Source organism: Notechis scutatus, chromosome 6 (assembly GCF_049901735.1).
Source record: "Notechis scutatus isolate UNSWTSFEM ecotype Mainland chromosome 6, rNotScu1.2, whole genome shotgun sequence".
Lineage (NCBI taxonomy): Eukaryota > Metazoa > Chordata > Lepidosauria > Squamata > Elapidae > Notechis > Notechis scutatus.
In genome coordinates, this window is record NC_142014.1 from 28484388 (window position 1) to 28502344 (window position 17957).

A 17957-nucleotide genomic window follows, 5' to 3' on the forward strand; every position below is an offset into this window, starting at 1 on the left:
GCCAGCTGGTCAGTTCAAATATCGATTCAGCGAACCAGATGCAAATGTAATATCCGGTTTGCCCAAACCGGTCCAAACCGGTAGAATCCCACCCCTGAACACCACCCAAAATCAATGCAGTTGTGGATTTTTAAATCTCCAGCTAGTTAATGACCAGAGTTAGAAAAATGAGTCTCATCAATAGAAGAGAATATTTCAGGGTTCGGGGTTGAATTATGGGGTCCCTGATGCTCTGAATTTCATGGTTTTCTTGTTGGTGTTTTGTTATCCAACTAGGTAACATCAGCAGTGCTACAAGGGGGGGGTTGCGGAGTGGAGGAGGAAGTGGGAGGGAGAGAAGAGAGGAGGAAGAGGACTGTGGGGTCCTTGGTGCTCTCTGAGCTTGCTGGTTTTCTTGTAGACATTTCATTGCCCAACTAGGTAACATGATCAGTGCTAGGTTTGTGGAGAGGAGGAGGAAGAAGAAGAGGAGAAGGAAGAGGAGGAGGTGCTCTCTGAGCTTGGTGGTTTTCTCGTAGACATTTCATTACCTAACTAGGTAACATGATCAGTGCTACAAAGGAGGGAGGTTTGTGGACAGAAAGAGGAAGAGGAAGAGGAGGAGGAAGATAGGAAGAGGAGGAGGAGGAGGGGGAGAAGGAGGAGGAGGGGAAGGAGGAATAATATGGGGTCTTGATCCTCTCTGAGCTTGGTGGTGTTCTTGCAGACGTTTCATGACCCAACTAAGTAACATCATCAGTGCCAGTTTGGTAATGAAACCTCTGTAAGAAAACCACCAAGCTCAGAGAGCACCAATGACCCCACAAATTGTCTTTTTTTTTTTTTAGCTCAGTTCATGAGGATTTTTACAGATGAGGTAGAAGAGAGGAACAAAAAGAATATTTATTATTTTAAAAAATTCTTACCAAGTATTATTTCAGAGCAGTAACAGGGTCTTCGGAAGGAAGACAGAACCTACCTTTGCATCCAGTGGGTCCAAAGCCAAAAGTGCCAGGGGCACATTTATCGCATCTTCGACCAACAACATTTGGGCGACATTGACAATGGCCTCCGTTGGGATCACATACCGAGCTCAGTGAACCTTGTGGGTCACACTGGCAAGCTAAACAGAAAAAAAAAGGAGAAAGACGGATATTTGGAACAAGTCATTCATTCATTCTTTCCTTCCCTCATACATTCCGTTTGTACAAGCCTTCTAAGTTCCAAGCAAAACCAAAACAATTACATCACACACAGAAACGTTAAAAGGCAGAAAAGCCAAGGAAATGGCAAATAGCTTGCTAAAATGACTGATATATGTATGTATCAGGGATGCAAAGAGATTCATTAAGTGGCTTTAGCTCCATACTTCAGATCTCGGATTAACAGAATTGAAAGGTACCTTGTAGGTCATCTAGTCCAGCCTGTTCTGACCAAGGCTTCCGAGACCGTAATTACGCACACGCTTATTTTAAAAAGAAGTCTTGTTTTATTGCAACACTGGGAATTATTTTCATTCCCAGCTGGTAATGAATCTCAAACAGTCCCTGGAGATAAGCACTCACCTTTCTTTCCTATGAAGTGCTGCCAATAACAGAAGTGTCAAATGAACTAGAAGAAAACAACAGCCGAAGTACAAAGAGCTTCAAGGATGAATCTGAACCGATTGAATGACTTTGCTTCCTGCAAAGGTTTCATCATCTTTGCCTGTCCTTTATACCTTATGGGAGGGGCAATCACCTCCCAGCCTTACTCCCGAGTCTCCCCTTTTGTTTCAGCTGCTCTTGCCTTCTAGCAGCTCTGTGCCAGACTCCAAAAGCTCCAGAGACAGCACCCCACTCCCAGATGGTTCTGGCCCCATCTCTGCATCAGACACAGGACCCTCGTCCAAGTCCTCTCCAGACTCCTGGACTGATCCCCTTTCTTCCCCAATGTTCAATTCCACTGCCATCTGCACAGGCTGTTGGCGAACCACAACACAAACCCCCTCCTGCCCAAGCAGGAGACCCTACACCATTTCTGAAAGATGGCAGTCCAGTCTCTTCTCAAAAGCTTCCAGGGATGAAGCTCCCACAACTTCCAAAGGCGACTTCTGTTCCATTGGTTGATTGTTCTCACTGTCAGAAAATGTCGCCTTATTTCCAGGTTGAATCTCTCCTCAATTAGTTTCCATCCATTGTTCCTTGTCTGGCCTTTGGAAAATAGCTTGACCCCCCTTCCTCCTCTCTGTAGAAGCCCCTCAAATATTGGAAAACTGCTTTCCTATCTCCCCTGGTTTTTCTCTTCACTAGAGTAGCCAGGCTCAGTTCCTGCAACCGTTCATCGTGTGTTTTAGCCTACAGTCCTCTAATCATCAAACTTGGTAACTTGAAGACTTATGGGTTTCATCTCCCAGAATTCCCCAGCCAGCATGGGGGAATTCTGCAGTGGTGGGGTTCAAATAATTTAACAACCAGTTCTCTGCCCTAATGAGTTCTTCCAACAACCAATTCACCAAACTGTTCAGAAAGTTAACAACCGGTTCTCCCAAAGTGGTGCGAATTGACTGAATCCCACCACTGGAATTCTGAGAGTTGAAGTCCACAAGGCTTTAAAATGGCCAAAAATTGGAATGTGCACTGTATATCAGACATTAACACAATTGAGCAGGTTCACAGGTATTTCTCGAGAAAAGTTATATACTCCTCCACTCACAATAGAATTCCCTAGGCCTCCAGGCTCGAAATTTTGGGCCTGGACAATCTGGAACTGTGCCACCTGAGATCTGATCGAAGCATAGTACACAAAATTGTCTGCTGTGACATCTTGTCTGTCAATGACTTCTTCAGCTTCAACCACAATAACACAGAGACAAACACCCGATACAAACTCAAGGTAAATGCTCCAAACTCAATTGCAGAAAATACGACTTCAGCCACAGAGTGGTCAACGCCTGGAACGCCCTACCAGACTCCGTGGTTACAGCCTCAACAACCAATCAACCTCACAGCTTCAACCCCAAACTGTCTACCGTGGACGTCACCCCATTCCTAAGAGGTCCTTAAAGGGGGCGCGGATAAGCGCACTAACCTGCCTACCTGTCTTACTGTCCCCATTTATCTGTATTTACTCTTTTTGTTCTTGTTTATGTTCATACTTATTGTTGTTATCTTGTACATGTTTGACAAACAAATAAATAACATAAAGTTGAGAAACCTCTGTTCTCAATTACTTACCCAATGCGGTTTCGTGCAGCAGGGCTGAGATGCTAAAAATTATGTTCCTGCAAACATCCGTCATGGGGGTTTTGACCACGCTCCGGCTGTTCTCCAGGCAGCGATATCTCTGAAAGGTTTCCCAGGCACTGTTGGTTGTCACATCATCACCTCTCCCTCCGACCGTGAAGAGGTCCAGGGACTTGCAATACGGCATGAGAACCAGCTGCGAAATGACATTAACCAAGCCATGTTACTGTCAGCCTTGGAAGCCATATTTTACTTGGAAGCTTCGAAGCTGCCACATTCAGTGCCTGGGAATTTGGGAGGGGGGAATTTCATAGTGAGGTGGAAGATTAGACTCAACAACATTTTTTCTTAAAAGTCAAGGACAAGTTGACCTGCACCTGGAGAGGCGTGCCTGGAGCAGTGGTGGTATTCTACCGGTTTGGCCCGGTTCTGCCGAGCCGGTAGTGCCGATGAGCAGCGGAGACCGAACCAGTTCTCTCCAATGCTCTGCTGTTGGGCCCGCCTGCCTGGGCTCCCATACTAACCTTTATGTCTTGCTTGTGAAGTGTAGCTGCTTTGCATGGCAAGCAGATTGCCGCACGGCAGCTGCAGAAGTGACAGGGAAAGTGCAGGCTTGCAAGAGGTGAGGCAGAAAGCCTCCGTGCCTGCGAAAAGTGTGTGTTTGGAGCATGCAAAGTGTGCGCCTGTGCACAAAGCATGCCCACCAAACTGGTGGTTAAAAATATTCGAAACGCACCACTGGACAGTTGGGACGATGGTTGATTGGGCCATGTCATGGACTGAAGGGTGCAGGAGATAGATCTTTATATTTCTATTGGGAAGGGGAAACCTGGGACTCTCAGATTCACGGTTCTCCCAGATGTGCCAATATGACAACTCTAATTAAAAAGCAACTTTGAGAAAATGCCTGTCTTGGAGTTTATTGGTTTGGAGTTTGTTAGTTGGAACGCTGACAGTGACTATATTTTACAACAGACAATCCAAATATTGTTATCTTCCAAAGATACAGCCCAGAGGGGCCGCAAGAAATGCTCCCTAGGCGGTTGGGCTATGCCTGTTTCTTCCACCTCGTCTCAGGTGGCCCAGAAGCCATTGCCAGGTTCTCCCCGATACGGGCAACTTTCCGAGAAATTTCAACCAGGGATTCCAGAAGAAAAATAATAATAAAAAAGGGGGGAAACTTGTGTTCCGTCAGCAGCTTTGAAATTAAAATGTGAGACAGCTTATTCTATGGAATCCTTGGTGCTTTCTGAGTTTTTGTGTGGAGGAGGAGGAGGAGGAGGAGGAGGAGGAGGAGGAGGAGAATGAAGAGGAGGAGGAGGAAGATGACTCTGGGGTCCTTAGTGCTCTTTGAGCTTCATGGTTTTCTTGCAGACATTTCATTATCCAACTAGGTAACACCATCGATGCTAGAAGGGTGTGAAATTTGCTCTCGTTTGAGCACCCCGCTTCTTTGTAGCAGTGATGATGTTACCTAGTTGGATAATGAAATGTCTCCAAGAAAACCATTAAGCTCAAAGAGCACCAAGGATCCTACAGTCCTCCTCCTCCTCCTCCTCCTCCTCCTCCTCCTCCTCCTCCTCCTCCTCCTCCTCCTCCTCCTCCTCCTCCTCCTCCTTCTCCTGTGGCTGTGTTACAACCAAAGGGCTGATATTAGCATCCACTTACTGAATCGATGAGGGTGTATGGATTTTCCACCTCTGAGTTGGAGGAGTAGTGCGGCAGCTCCAACCGAACTGTGTAATTCAGACCCTTTTCAAAGCATACGGGGTGTGGAAGGGCTGCATACCTGTGTTAACAAAAGGACATCCATGAAGAAAAACCAATGTGGCAGATTCCAAGTCATACATTAAAAAGCACTGGGTTTTCTTGAGACTGCTGGTTAGCCTTTTCTGTTTTATTGTTCTTTTGTTTTTTACAGGTAGTTCTCAACCTACAATCATTTATTTAGGGACAGTTTGTGGTGGTGCAGCGGTTAGAATGCATTATAGCAGACTGACTCTGCTCATTGCCAGCAGTTCGATCCGGCTCAAGGTTGACTCGGCCATCCAAGGCTGGTAAAATGGGGACCCGGATTGTTGGGGGGCATAGGCTGACTTTGTAAATCGCTTAGAGAGGGCTGTAAAGCAGTGTAAAGTGGTATAAAAGTCTAAGTGCTATTGCTATTGCTATCTGTGTTCTGGTTCACTGGCAGCCTGTGCAGACGTCAGCAGAATCGGACAGTGGGGAAGAACGGGGACCAGTCCAGGAGTCTGGGGAGGACTCAGACGAGGGTCCTGTGTCCAATGCAGAGATGGGGCCAGGACCATCTGGGAGTGGGGTGCTGACTCCGGAGCCTCCAGAGTCTGACAGCAGTGAGGCAGAGGAACAAGGGGAGCCTGTTCCCAGTGCGCGTGTGCGCAGAGCTGCCAGAAGGCAAGAGCAGCTAAGACAAAAGGGACGACTCAGGAGTAAGGCTTGGAGGTGAAAAGAAACGTCTTTGAACACTACGGTGACATGAATAAAAGTTAGAATAGAAATAGAAATAAGAGGGGAACAAAAATATACATATTTTAATATAACAAGATATATGTAATAATAAGAGGGAGGTTTAGAAATTGAATGGCAGTAGTATTAGATAGGTTTAAACAATATGAAACAATGAAAAAGAAATGGCATAACTATGAGTAATAATATTATGTTTATTTGTACTAAAATGTATGATACCCAAGTATCACACTGTTCACACAGTGATATGTATAAGCAATATAAAATAAAAAACTCGACCGAAAAAAGAAAAAAGAAAAGGTTGACTCAGCTTTCAAAATTTCCGAAGTCAGTAAAATGAGGACACAGATCGTTGGGGGCAATATTCTGACTCTGTAAATGGCTTAGAGAGAGCTGTAAAACTGCTGTGGGGCAGTATATAAATCTAAGTCCGTGATGGCGAACCTATGGCACGCATGCCACAGATGACACGCAAAGCCATTTGTGTGGGCATGCAAGCCCCAGCCAAACTTATCTGCAGTGTGCATGTGCGCACCTCCCAGCTGATTTTCGTCCCACTTGAGGCCATTTTTGGCCTCCCAGAGGCTCAAGGGAAGCCTCTGCACCCTCGGGAGGCTGAAAAATGGGCCTTCCGGAAATACCAGAAGTGCCTAAACGGGCCCGTTTTCCGGCCTCCCGAGGCTTCCTTAGAGCCTCCGGAAGGGTGAAAAAGGCCTCAAATGGGCCGAAAATCAGCTGGGATGCATGTGCATGCATAGTGCAGGTAAGGGTGGGTTTTGCACACGCATGTGCAGGGGGGGCAGAGCGCATTGCATTGTGGGTACTGGCACGCGCGCACTTCGGCACACCACAACAAAAGGTTCGCCATCACTGGTCTAAGCGCTATTGCTATTGCTAACTTACAACGGCATTGAAAAAAAAGAGACTTACAACTGGTCCTCACACAACCATCACAACACCAAAATTTGCTTTTCTAAAGATTGCGCAATCATATATAATCATCCTTTGCAAGCTTTCCAGCTGTCTTCCAACAAGCGAAGTCAACGGAGAGGAGCAGGATGCGCCAAAGAACTTCTCGATTCATTTAACAACTGCTGTGATTCACTCAACCACCGAGGCCCAAAAAAAAGGTGGTAAAATTGGACTCACTAAACAACCGCCTTGCTTCGCAACATAAATTCTGATCTCAGTTGTGGCTTTAAGTTGAGGGCTACCTGCGTTTCTCTTTTGAGACTCACCTGGAACCAGGAGATAAGGATACCTCTTGATTGTCATCGTCAGGAACAGTATTGCCACATCTACTACTAGAAGGAATTTGGCCCGGGCGATTTACGCTGATGGTAGCTTTCTCCCAGTGATCTGGCAACTAGGAAAAATGATCCACGTTAATTTTAAAACTCCAAAATACACCCTGTGGATATCCATCAGGGTTGTCTAATGGAGGAATTAGGACTTGATGAGCAATACATAATTTCTATGCAACCGTTGAATTCAATTGAAGGCAGGGGGACACTGTGAGAATCGTCAGACACACCATCAAATTGCCATTGGTACAAAAGCCACATATACCCAGTTTGGTCTTGTGGTGAAAGCACCAGACAAGAAAGCCTGTTGGGAGACCTTGAGCCAATCACCAGGAGACGGTGAGTTCTAGGTCCCGCCTTAGTCATGAAAACCAGCTGAGTGACCTTGAGCCAATCATCAGGAGACAGGGAGTTCTAGTCCCGCCTTAGCCATGAAAGCCAGTTGGGTGACTTTGAGCCAATCACCAGGAGACAGGGAGTTCTAGTCCCGACTTAGCCATGAAAGCCAGCTGGGTGACCTTGAGCCAATCACTAGATAGTGAGTTCTAGTCCCGCCTTATCCATGAAAGCCAGCTGGGTGACCTTGAGCCAATCACCAGAGACGGTGAGTTCTAGTCCCGCCTTAGCCATGAAAGCCAGTGAGTGACCTTGGGCCAGTCTCTCTCTCTCTCTCTCTCTCTCTCTCTCTCTCTCTCTCTCTCTCTGTTCAACAAACCTCACAGGGTTGTTACTGCGGGGAAAATAGGAGGAGGAAGGTGTGTTGGATATGTTCCCCACCTTGAAAATAACAAAGGTACGATAATAAACAAACAAACAAAAAGTAAACAAGTTAATAAATAAACATTCGGACCACCAAGTGCATATATGTTTAACGCAGCAGGTTTAAAACATCTTCTAAAACATCAGCATTCCTCCTTCGGAGACAGTGTGATTCCCTAAGCAGCCATTTTACCTGCGGCTCATATCGAATCAGGACATCATATTCCATAGAAAACGGAATATTGTCAATGTAGAATTCCAAATATGCTCCTTCAGGCACTCTCACAAATCCTATTCCTGTCCAGGAAGGCACGCGATCTTGAGAATAGAGCCGTTCAACTAAACTCACGCCCTACAAAAGAGAAGCAAATGATTAGTAGCTAGACTTGGGTACTCCCAAGAGAGGGAATGGAACATTCCTTCTGCGATGACCCAGGGTGGGATACAAAATAAACACAGTCACAAAAAACAGGTGAAGCCCCTTTTATTCCTTCATTTTGCTTCCAAGCTCCAAATATCCTTGACTGGAGACAAAAAACTCCCACACAAGCAGTTACAAGAAGGAGGAAATGTCGTTTAAATTATAAAGAGTAAAAAACAACACAAACCAGGCAAGATAAGGGCTTGAAGATGTCCACAGATATCAGAACACACACTGGGAAGGACGCCAAATTCAGAGAGGAACCATAAACTAGAGATATTTCCATGCTTTGTTTCTAGCACTCACCTGTATGCATGTCCGTCCTCTTATCCAGTTGTCACAGCTGCAGCCCATGAAGAGGATCAAGGCCCTCTCCTCCCCAGTAGACCATATCTCTCCTTTATCCTCTCCTCCCTGCATGCCCTAGGATGGAGGGGGGATGGGCCTGGGTCCTCCTCTGATTGCCCAGCTGGCCACTGCCCTTCCCCAGCCTCCTCCACAACCTCCGGAGCCACACTTCCACTCCCTGTTGGCTGTTCCTCCTCTCCCTCAGTCTCCACCAGGGGCATGCCACCTTCAATGGAAGAATGGACGAGGAAGCGAATGGAATGGGCTGACGTTGGGAAGCTGAATATTCTGATTAAAGAAGAGATTTTGTCTAAATGCGTGTCTACTTGGAAACCACTGTTGGACATTGTGCTAGAAATTGGGGTGGTGGGGGAGGAATTGAGCATTTAATTTTGGGATTTGACAGTTAGGACCATTGTGGTTATAGAAAAGGTGAGGTTAGAATAAAATAAAATAATAAAATGGAACAAAACAAATAATAAAAACAAACAAATAAATAATAACATAAAGTATAAACTAAAATATAATATAAAATAAATATTGTGTATTATTGTTCATTTTAGAATAAGAGGTTCATGTATTTTATATCAGCATCTATACCAAAGAAAGTTGGAACTTATTCTTTTCCCCCCTCTTTTTTATTCTTTCTACATTCCTGACTTTGCTTTTTCTTTAACCTTTCTTTTGCTTTTTTTATATTTTATCCTTTGCTGAGACTTAATATTTTTTGTTAAAAAGAATGGAAGCAAATTATAGTCTTCTATTTTAAGATAATGCACATATGTTATGCGGAAAATGTAGATTAAAAAAAAAATACTACAAGGAGAATATTCCAGCAGTTTTCTCCAGCAGTGTGTTGGTACTTTTAATTCCACATGTCACATTCAATTTCTTACTGATAGATGCTTGCAAAAGATGATTAGGAAATAGATTCCATTCACATACATGTATTGATTGTTTCTCTTAGTTGATAAACGGTCTTGGTATGTTTTCCTACACTCTAGACAAACTATGTATTGAGAGTTGAGAGTTCAATCCCAGGTAGCAGCAGATGTTTCTCTCCCAGGCTGAACAGAGAAAATAAAGTGCCTGCTGTGAACTCCGTGTAGGTGTCAGGGAGGGCATCCGGCCAGTTAATTCTCAGCTCTACCAAATCACCCCAACTCTACCCCAAATTAGGGACTATGGGTCATACAAATGGGGGAAAGAAAATGACAAACTATTTCCGATCAGATTTGAAATTAAGTATTGTACCTCCAACTGCTATAAAATGGATCAAAATATCAAATTGTAAACCCACATTCTAATCAGAAATAAAGAAATAAGTGAAATCAAATAGTCCCCGAATGATGAAGACCACATATAAATGTACCCATAAATGTGTGTGTATGAGATTTGAGGAGCAGATTAAAAGGATTCAGAGCAAGGATTCTGATGTGTTTTGATTGCTAGCTAAAGTTGGTACTCACTGGGCCAAATTTGGCGTCTTCTGCTTCATAGACATAATGATCCAAAGATATGAAATAATATCCAGGTTCCACTTCCTGGCACTGGCGTCCAATCAGATGTGGCCTGCACTGGCATTGGCCAGATTCACTTGAGCAGCTGAAAAATAAAATGAGTTTCTATTGGACGTCTTAGGGACATTTTATATGCTTCTTTCCATTGTATACCGATAGATTGATAGATGGGTGGGTGGATGGATGGATGGATGGATGGATGGATGGATGAATGGATAGATAGATAGATAGATAGATAGGTAGATAGATAGAGCGATAGATAGATAGATTGATAGATAAATAGATTGATAGATAATGATGACAGATAGATAATGATGGTGATGATAGATAGAGATAGAGAGATAGATAGGTAGGTAGATGATAGATAATGATGACAGATAGATAGATAATGAGGATAGATAGAGAGATAGATAGAGAGATAGAGATAGAAAGATAGATAATAGATAATAGATAAAATCAAGATGTCTAAGAGTAGACCACCATAAATACCTTTAACCCAATCATTGATATTTCTGTATAATTAAAAAAAAGTTTACAAGAAGTTTCACTGATTATCAATCAACCAAAATCTTCAGGACATTTTATAGGCCTCTTTCCATTGTATACAAGAAAGAAAGAAAAGAAGGAAGGAAGGAAGGAAGGAAAAGAAGGAAGGAAGGAAATTCAAGATACCTAAGAGTAGACAACTACAAGCATCTATAACTCAGAGATATTTCTGCATAATTAAAGAAAAGTTTGCAACAAGTTTCACTGATCTATCAACCAAAATGAGTTTCTATCAAACATCTTATACGCCTCTTTTCATTGTCTATAAAAAAAAAAATCAAGATGTCTAAGAGTAGACAACCACAATTATCTATAACTCAAACATAGATATTTCTGCATGATTAAAGGAAAATTTAGAACACGTTTCACTGATCTGTCAATCAACATCGCCACACAACCATCATGAATTGTGGATTTGGTTATTGCTTCATAGACAGACACCCCAACACAAATGCTTAGGTTCGGATCAAGTAAGTGATGTGCAAACCATCCAATTCAAAACTCTGGAATAATAATAATTATTATTATTATTATTAAGCCTGCACTCACAAACAAAAAAATCTCCACACCACAAGCCAAGCAAACACCTGGGCACAAACAGACCCCCCTCCACCGATACCTCCAGCCCAAACACAGCCCAGCCAGCCACCCAGATGAAACCTAGCTTTCTAATAAACAATAGCCGGCCATTCACCCAAAGCCAAGCCATGCTAAAAGCCCCCAATACATGAAACACAATGTTGCCAGCCAACCAAGACAAAAAAATTCTACAAAACAGACATAAGATATTAGAAACACCAATCAAACAGAACACAGCAAACTCCAAGACCAATAAACACAATTCAAGACTCCCAACCAATCAGGATGAAGAAAAATCCATTCTAACAAAGCAGGAGGCTAGCCCCAAATTTTAAACAGAAACAGCTGTGAAAGTCTGACACAGAGACGAACCCAATACAGAAGCCTGATGATGGCAGATGAGATTCTGCCAAAACATCACTACAACTTTAAAAGCACAACTATAATGATGTGGGAAAATACCCGAACAAAGTTGAACACCATACATATATACATACATACTGTACATACACACACACACACACACACACACACACACACACACACACACACACACAGAAGCAGGGAGAAACACTCTCCTATCTGGTGGAATTATTGCAACCCCAGATAGATTTTGTCAAGCTTCAGATGCTTCCTTTACTTGGCACCACAACTCCATCTTTGGTTATGGTTCCCTGGTTGTTTTTCTTCCTTCCTAACCACAACTTAGATTTTTGGTGCAGCTGTGTGCTCAAGATGCTGTGGGATGGCCCTACGGTTTATCTGGGAAGGAATTTTTTGCTGAGGACATTCATCCCTTCAGACAATATGGTTGCCTCACCAGAAACTATGGCTGTAAAAACAGGGATCTGGACTGCAGAAGGTTTTGATCTAAAAACGTCCAGACGAATGAGGTCATTTTCTTGGGAGAGGAAATGGGATGCTCGTTAGGTCAAGTTCTTTTAACGAACGACACCCATTTACAGATGGTTTTGCAATCAAGACATCAGGATGTCCAAAGGTTAGGCAGCTTTGTGGCCCCACTGCAAGTCATTTTAATAGGACTGTTGGGAATAGCTACTGCCTGTGTGAGAAACAAAAATGGATCAGAATAAAAATAAGAGTTGGGCCAAGTGGGCCCCGTCTTAATTTCCTCAGAGAGCTGGGACAGTAAAGTCTAAAAAGGAAGCGATGAATTTTAGCGGAAGCAAATTGGATTGCTGAATAGTTATACTGACTGCCCAGAATTGCTAGGAATTGGGCAGCGTATAACTTTTATAGAATAGAGTAGAGCAGAGCAGAGCAGAACAGAACAGAATGGAATAGAATAGAATAATGGAAAGGAATTGAATGGAGAATAGAATTAGAATTAGAATTAGAATTAGAATTAGAATTAGAATTAGAATAGAATAGAATAGAATAGAATAGAATAGAATAGAATAGAATAGAATAGAATAGAATAGAATAGAATAATGGAATTGAATGGAGAATAGAATTAGAATTAGAATAGAACAGAGCAGAATGGAATATAGAGTAGAATAGAGTAGAATGGGATGAATAGAAGAGAAGAGGAGAGGAGAGGAGAACAGAATTGGAAGGGACCTTGGAGGTCTTCTAGTCCAACCCCCTGCTCAGACAGAAAACCGTATACCAGTGTTGGGATTCAAAATATTTAACTACTGGTTCTATGGGCGTGTCTTGGTAGGTGTGGCAGGGGAAAGATACTGCAAAATTCCCATTCCCTCCCCACCCCACTAACCTGCTTTCCAGCTCCGTTCTCCTGTGCAGGGCAACCAAAGGAGACCCAGCCAATCAGCTGGGACTCAGGAGGCAGAGAATAGAGGGGGGCAGGGCCAGTCAGAGGTGGGATTGGCCGGTTCTCTGAACTACTCAAAATTTCCACTACCAGTTCTCCAGAACTGGTCAGAACCTGCTGAAGACCACCTCCATTGTTGGAGCATTTTGCAATTGACTCATGGTGAGTTTGTCAATGCCGATGGGGACCACACGATCCCCTTTTGCCACCTTCTGACAAGCAAGTCAATGGGCAAACCAGATTCATTGAACAACTGTGTTGCTATTTTAATAACTGCAGTGATTCACTTAACAACGGGGGGTAAAAAAAATGGGGGTAAAATTCACTTAACAAGCGTCTCGCTCAGCAACAGAAATTTTCAGCTCAATTGGGGTCATAAGCCCAGAACCCCCTTTACCAGGGGTGGGATTCTACCATTTTGCACCTATTCGCTAGAACCAGTTGTTAACATTCTAAGCAGTTCGGAGAACCGGTTGTTAGAAAAAAATATTGGCCTAATCCTGTAAGGAAGGCAGGAAGGAAACATTCTGGTGTTGCTTACAGAAACTGCCTCTCCGTTAACCCTTATTACATTCTTGGCAGGACTAGAATTCCTGTCTCTGGAAGTCTCTGGAGTTTTTTTCCCCTCCTTTGCTGGTACTTTGCTTGTGTGGAGTGACCATTCAAAGTTACAATGGCACTGAAAAAAGTGACTCATGACCTTTTTTCACACTTACGACTGTTGCAGCATCCCCACAGTCATGAGAGGCCAGGCGAGGAGATGCGTGCCTCGATGTGAGTGGTATTGGGTTGGCCACACCCAACCAATAACATGACCACCAAGCCATGTCCACCCAGTCACATGACCACCAAGACACGCCCGCCACATAAGCCACACCCACAGAACCAGTTGTTAAAAATTTTGAATCCCACCCCTGCCCTTTACTAACTACAAACAAGGAGCTGAGCCTGTCAAGAAAAGAACTAGAACAGGATGTACCTAAATAGTAAAAAGGGAAGATTGCTGCTACTTTCTGGTTTCCCCCAGTTGGCAATCCTTTGAAGCAAAATCCAGCGAGATAAATTTCTAGTCTACTCAAGCAAAAAGCTAATAACGGTGACCTGGCAAAGGAGACAGAAATTGAAATTCAAATGTATTTAGGAAGGAAGAGCAACTGGATCATGAGGAAAGGCCAGGAAAGTCAAGGTTGGATGGAGTTGAGATCCACAAGAAAGGAAACCTGATAAATTTAGAACAAAATGGAATAACAGAGTTGGAAGGGACCTTGGAGGTCTTCTAGTCCAGCCCTCCCTGCTCATGCAGGAAACCCTATACCCATTTCAGACAAAGGGCAGTCCAATCTCTTCTTTAAAACTTCCAGTGTTGGAGCATTCACAATTTCCAGAGGCAAGCTGCTTCACTGATTTATGATTCTAAATCTATATATGTAAAAGCGAAATACCCCTCATGCATCATCACAAAACTCCAGAACCATAAAGCCTACAAACTTAACATTTGGCACGTATGTTCCTCTTGGCTTCTAGGGTCTCACTAAGAAAGGGTTTTTCGAAATGACCATCAGAGCATTAGTATTTCCTATATTATTAATATTAACATGCTCTGATGCTAAGGAGTTCTACTCCCCCACCTGAAAAGAAATCTGTACCAAATGCAAAACACAAGCAGAGGAGAGGAGTGTCAGTTTCATAGCAGCAAGCAGCTTTAGTACAGAACAGTTGAGCTAAGCCACGCCCAGGCTCCTTGCTGTCTCCTTGCTCACACAGCAAATACTGTTTCAGTTTCCAAACAGCCCTCAACTCTCTCACACACTGACAGGACGCTAGCCAGACAAATACCAATGGATGCTGGTAGGCAGAGGCAGAATGCCCCCCCACCTTATTTTCCTCCCACAAAAACAGCCTGATCACATAGTTTTGTAGCGAAGCATGGGTATTGAGCTATTAATAATAAATTTAAATAATAAAAGGCAAGGAATAACTCAAGGAAAGAACTTAGCAAAGCAGAGATAATTAACAAAGTTTAGGAGAAATACAGGAATGTGTGGATTAATTTAAGATACCCCCCTCCGGTCTTTATAAGTTTCCAATATTTAGCACACCAGGAATAGACTATTCTAGAAAACTCTGGAAGGTGATTTGCTCCTGAAACATAGCCCCATAAAAAATGCACTAAGAAAGTTTATAATTATGGCAATAGGAACCGAACTTACTTATTATTGAGTGAGCCTCCTTGGTCACAATCACAGGGCCGACACCCATCCATATCGTTGCTCAGCCCCCAGTTTTCAGGCTGCAAGGAAAGATTTTGGACATTACAGGTAGAAAAACCTCCAATAAAGGGGAATATTGGTAGCTCAGGGATCCTTGGTGCTCTCTAAGCTTGCTTGTTTTCTTGCAGACGTTTCATTACCCAATTAGGTAACATCAGTAGTGCTAGATAGTAGATAGTAGTAGATAGTAGATATAGAAAGGAGATGGATAAATGATAGATAGATAGATAGATAGATAGATAGATAGATAGATAGATAGATAGATAGATAGATAGATAGATAGATAGATAGATAGATAGATAGATAGATAGATAGATAGATAGACCGTCAGACAAAGACAGATGGATGGATGGATGGATGGATGGATGGATAGATAGATAGACAGACAGACAGATAGATAGATAGATAGATAGATAGAGATGGATGGATGGATGGATGGATGGATGGATGGATGGATGGATGGATGGATAATATTTATAGCTCAGGATTGATATGGGTGCTAACTTTTCATTACCCAACTAGGTAACATCATCAGTGCTAGATAGTAGATTGTAGCAGATAGTATAGATAGGTGATGGATAGATGATATATGGATGGATAGGTAGGTAGGTAGGTAGGTAGAGATAGACAGATAGATAGAGATAGATAGGTAGGCAGATAGGTAGGCAGATAGATGATAGATAGATAGATAGATAGGAAGATAGATAGATAGATAGATAGATAGATAGATGGATAGATAGATAGATAGATAGATAGATAGATAGATAGATAGATAGTTAGATAGAGGCAATAAAGGGGAATATTGGTAGCTCAAGGGTTGTAACAAGGGGTTCTCGGGGCTCTCTGAGCTTGCTTGTTTTCATACAAACATTTCATTACTCAACTACGTAACATCATCCGTGCTAGTCAGAAGATCATCCACTCAGTCACAAACAGGCATCACAACCAGGACAAAAGACCAACGATAACTCCCTTGTTTTCGGTGCCCCATTGTAATTTCCAACGGTCAACTCAGTGAATGGTTGTAAGTCGAGAACAACATGTACTTGAACCTTTGAAACCAAGTTAACCTAAAAAAAATCCTGTCTCTCTGTCTGTCTTTCTTTTGGGGGGGAGGGATCCATATATTAATTATAAACGGGAGAACGTACCAGACAATGATCGCAATGCTTTCCTGTAACCAGACGTTTACAGTAACAGTTTCCTGTCTCGGAGTCGCACGGATTCCCTCCCGGATGGGTGCCCAATGGATTGCAAGCACAAGCTATATTAGGAAGAGCAAGTAAATAAACCAGGGTTAGCGTCTTTTGATTACTATGGCGTGTTACAAGACTTGCAATGAATATTTATCTCAACACCATCACTCTTTTTTTTCTTTTTCTCCTGGAAGCATAATGACAAATGACTTTTCACTCTTCCCTTCCGCGGTTTCGGTTTCTCACTTTGGCTTATTTGTGTTGTTTTTTTAAAAGTTTATGACATAAAATAGAAAATTACAAGAGCAAATAGTAGGAAAAATAGGGGAGGGGAGGGGAAAAGTGTAGAAAAGAAGGGGGGGAAATGAACAAAAAAGGCATTAACTATTTCCTTTGGTGCAGTAGAATAAGACAGTAGCAATAGCCCTTAGACTTATATGCTACTTCACGTTGCTTTATAGCCCCCTTTAAATGGTTTACAGAGTCAGCCTATTGCCCCCCAACAATCTGGGTCCTCATTTTACCCACCTCGGAAGGATGGAAGGCTGAGTCAACCTGGAGCCGGTCAGGATCGAACTGCTGGCAGTCGGCAGAGTCTGCCTGCAGTACTGCACTTTAACCACTGTGCCACCAGGAAGGAGAATGAGAAAGGGAATAAGAGAGGAAGGAAGGAAGGAAAGAAGGAAGGAAGGAAGGAAGGAAGGAAGGAAGGAAGGAAGGAAGGAAGGAAGGAAGGAAGGAGGGTGGGTGTGGAGGAGGAAGGAAGGAAGGAAGGAAGGAAGGAAGGAAGGAAGGAAGGAAGGAAGGAAGGAGAGGGAGAATAGCAATAGCACTTAGACTTATTATATATATATATATATAATAATATATAGTACTTAATATATAGTACTTCATAATGCTTTACAGCCCTCTTTAAGCGGTTTACAGAGTGATCATCTGCCCCCCTCAACAATTTGAGTCCTCATTTGAGTGACGTCGGAAGGATGGAAGGCTGAGTCAACCTGGAGCCGGTCAGGATCGATCTGCTGGCAGTCGGCAGAGTCTGCCTGCAGTACTGCAGTTTAACCACTGTGCCACCAGGAAGGAGAATGAAAAAGGGAATAAGAGAGGAAGGAAGGGAGGAGAGGGGGAATAGCAATAGCACTTAGAGTTATTGTATATATTACTTTGTAGTGCTCTACCAAATTTCATTTTTCAAACGTTTGCTCAACCTCAACCCAGCCAAGTTACACTTACACTGACAGCCAAGAGGCTGCTCTATGCTTAATCCATAATAGCCTTCTTTGCAGGTGTCACAACGTTCCCCTTCAACAAAAAATTTGCAGCGACATTGTCCCGCGATGAGGCCAGCTGAGTAGTCGGTGTATTGATCGCAGATTCCGCCATTCTCGGAGCCAACCGGGTCACAGTTGCAGGCTAAATGAAGAAACACATTTTGTAATGCACTCATGCCGCTGTATATGAACCCATACAGGTGGTAGTCCTCGACTTACGACCACAACGGAGTCCAGTATTAAGGAATGGACATT

The 17957-nt window shown here is 43.1% G+C and overlaps 1 protein-coding gene across 2 annotated transcripts in view; it reads right to left on the reverse strand.

Annotated features, from left to right (window-relative positions):
* LAMB1 (laminin subunit beta 1) overlaps positions 1–17957 on the reverse strand; it is a 94018-nt gene that overhangs the window by 42506 nt on the left and 33555 nt on the right. For both annotated transcript variants that reach the window (XM_087967785.1, XM_087967787.1), the window contains 9 exons: positions 17665–17844; positions 16384–16496; positions 15173–15252; positions 9992–10127; positions 7947–8105; positions 6929–7056; positions 4872–4992; positions 3195–3399; positions 959–1102 (listed from right to left, as the gene is read on the reverse strand). In XM_087967785.1, coding sequence (XP_087823911.1) covers positions 959–1102; positions 3195–3399; positions 4872–4992; positions 6929–7056; positions 7947–8105; positions 9992–10127; positions 15173–15252; positions 16384–16496; positions 17665–17844 — 1266 coding nt within the window. The remainder of the gene's footprint in view (positions 1–958; positions 1103–3194; positions 3400–4871; positions 4993–6928; positions 7057–7946; positions 8106–9991; positions 10128–15172; positions 15253–16383; positions 16497–17664; positions 17845–17957) is intronic.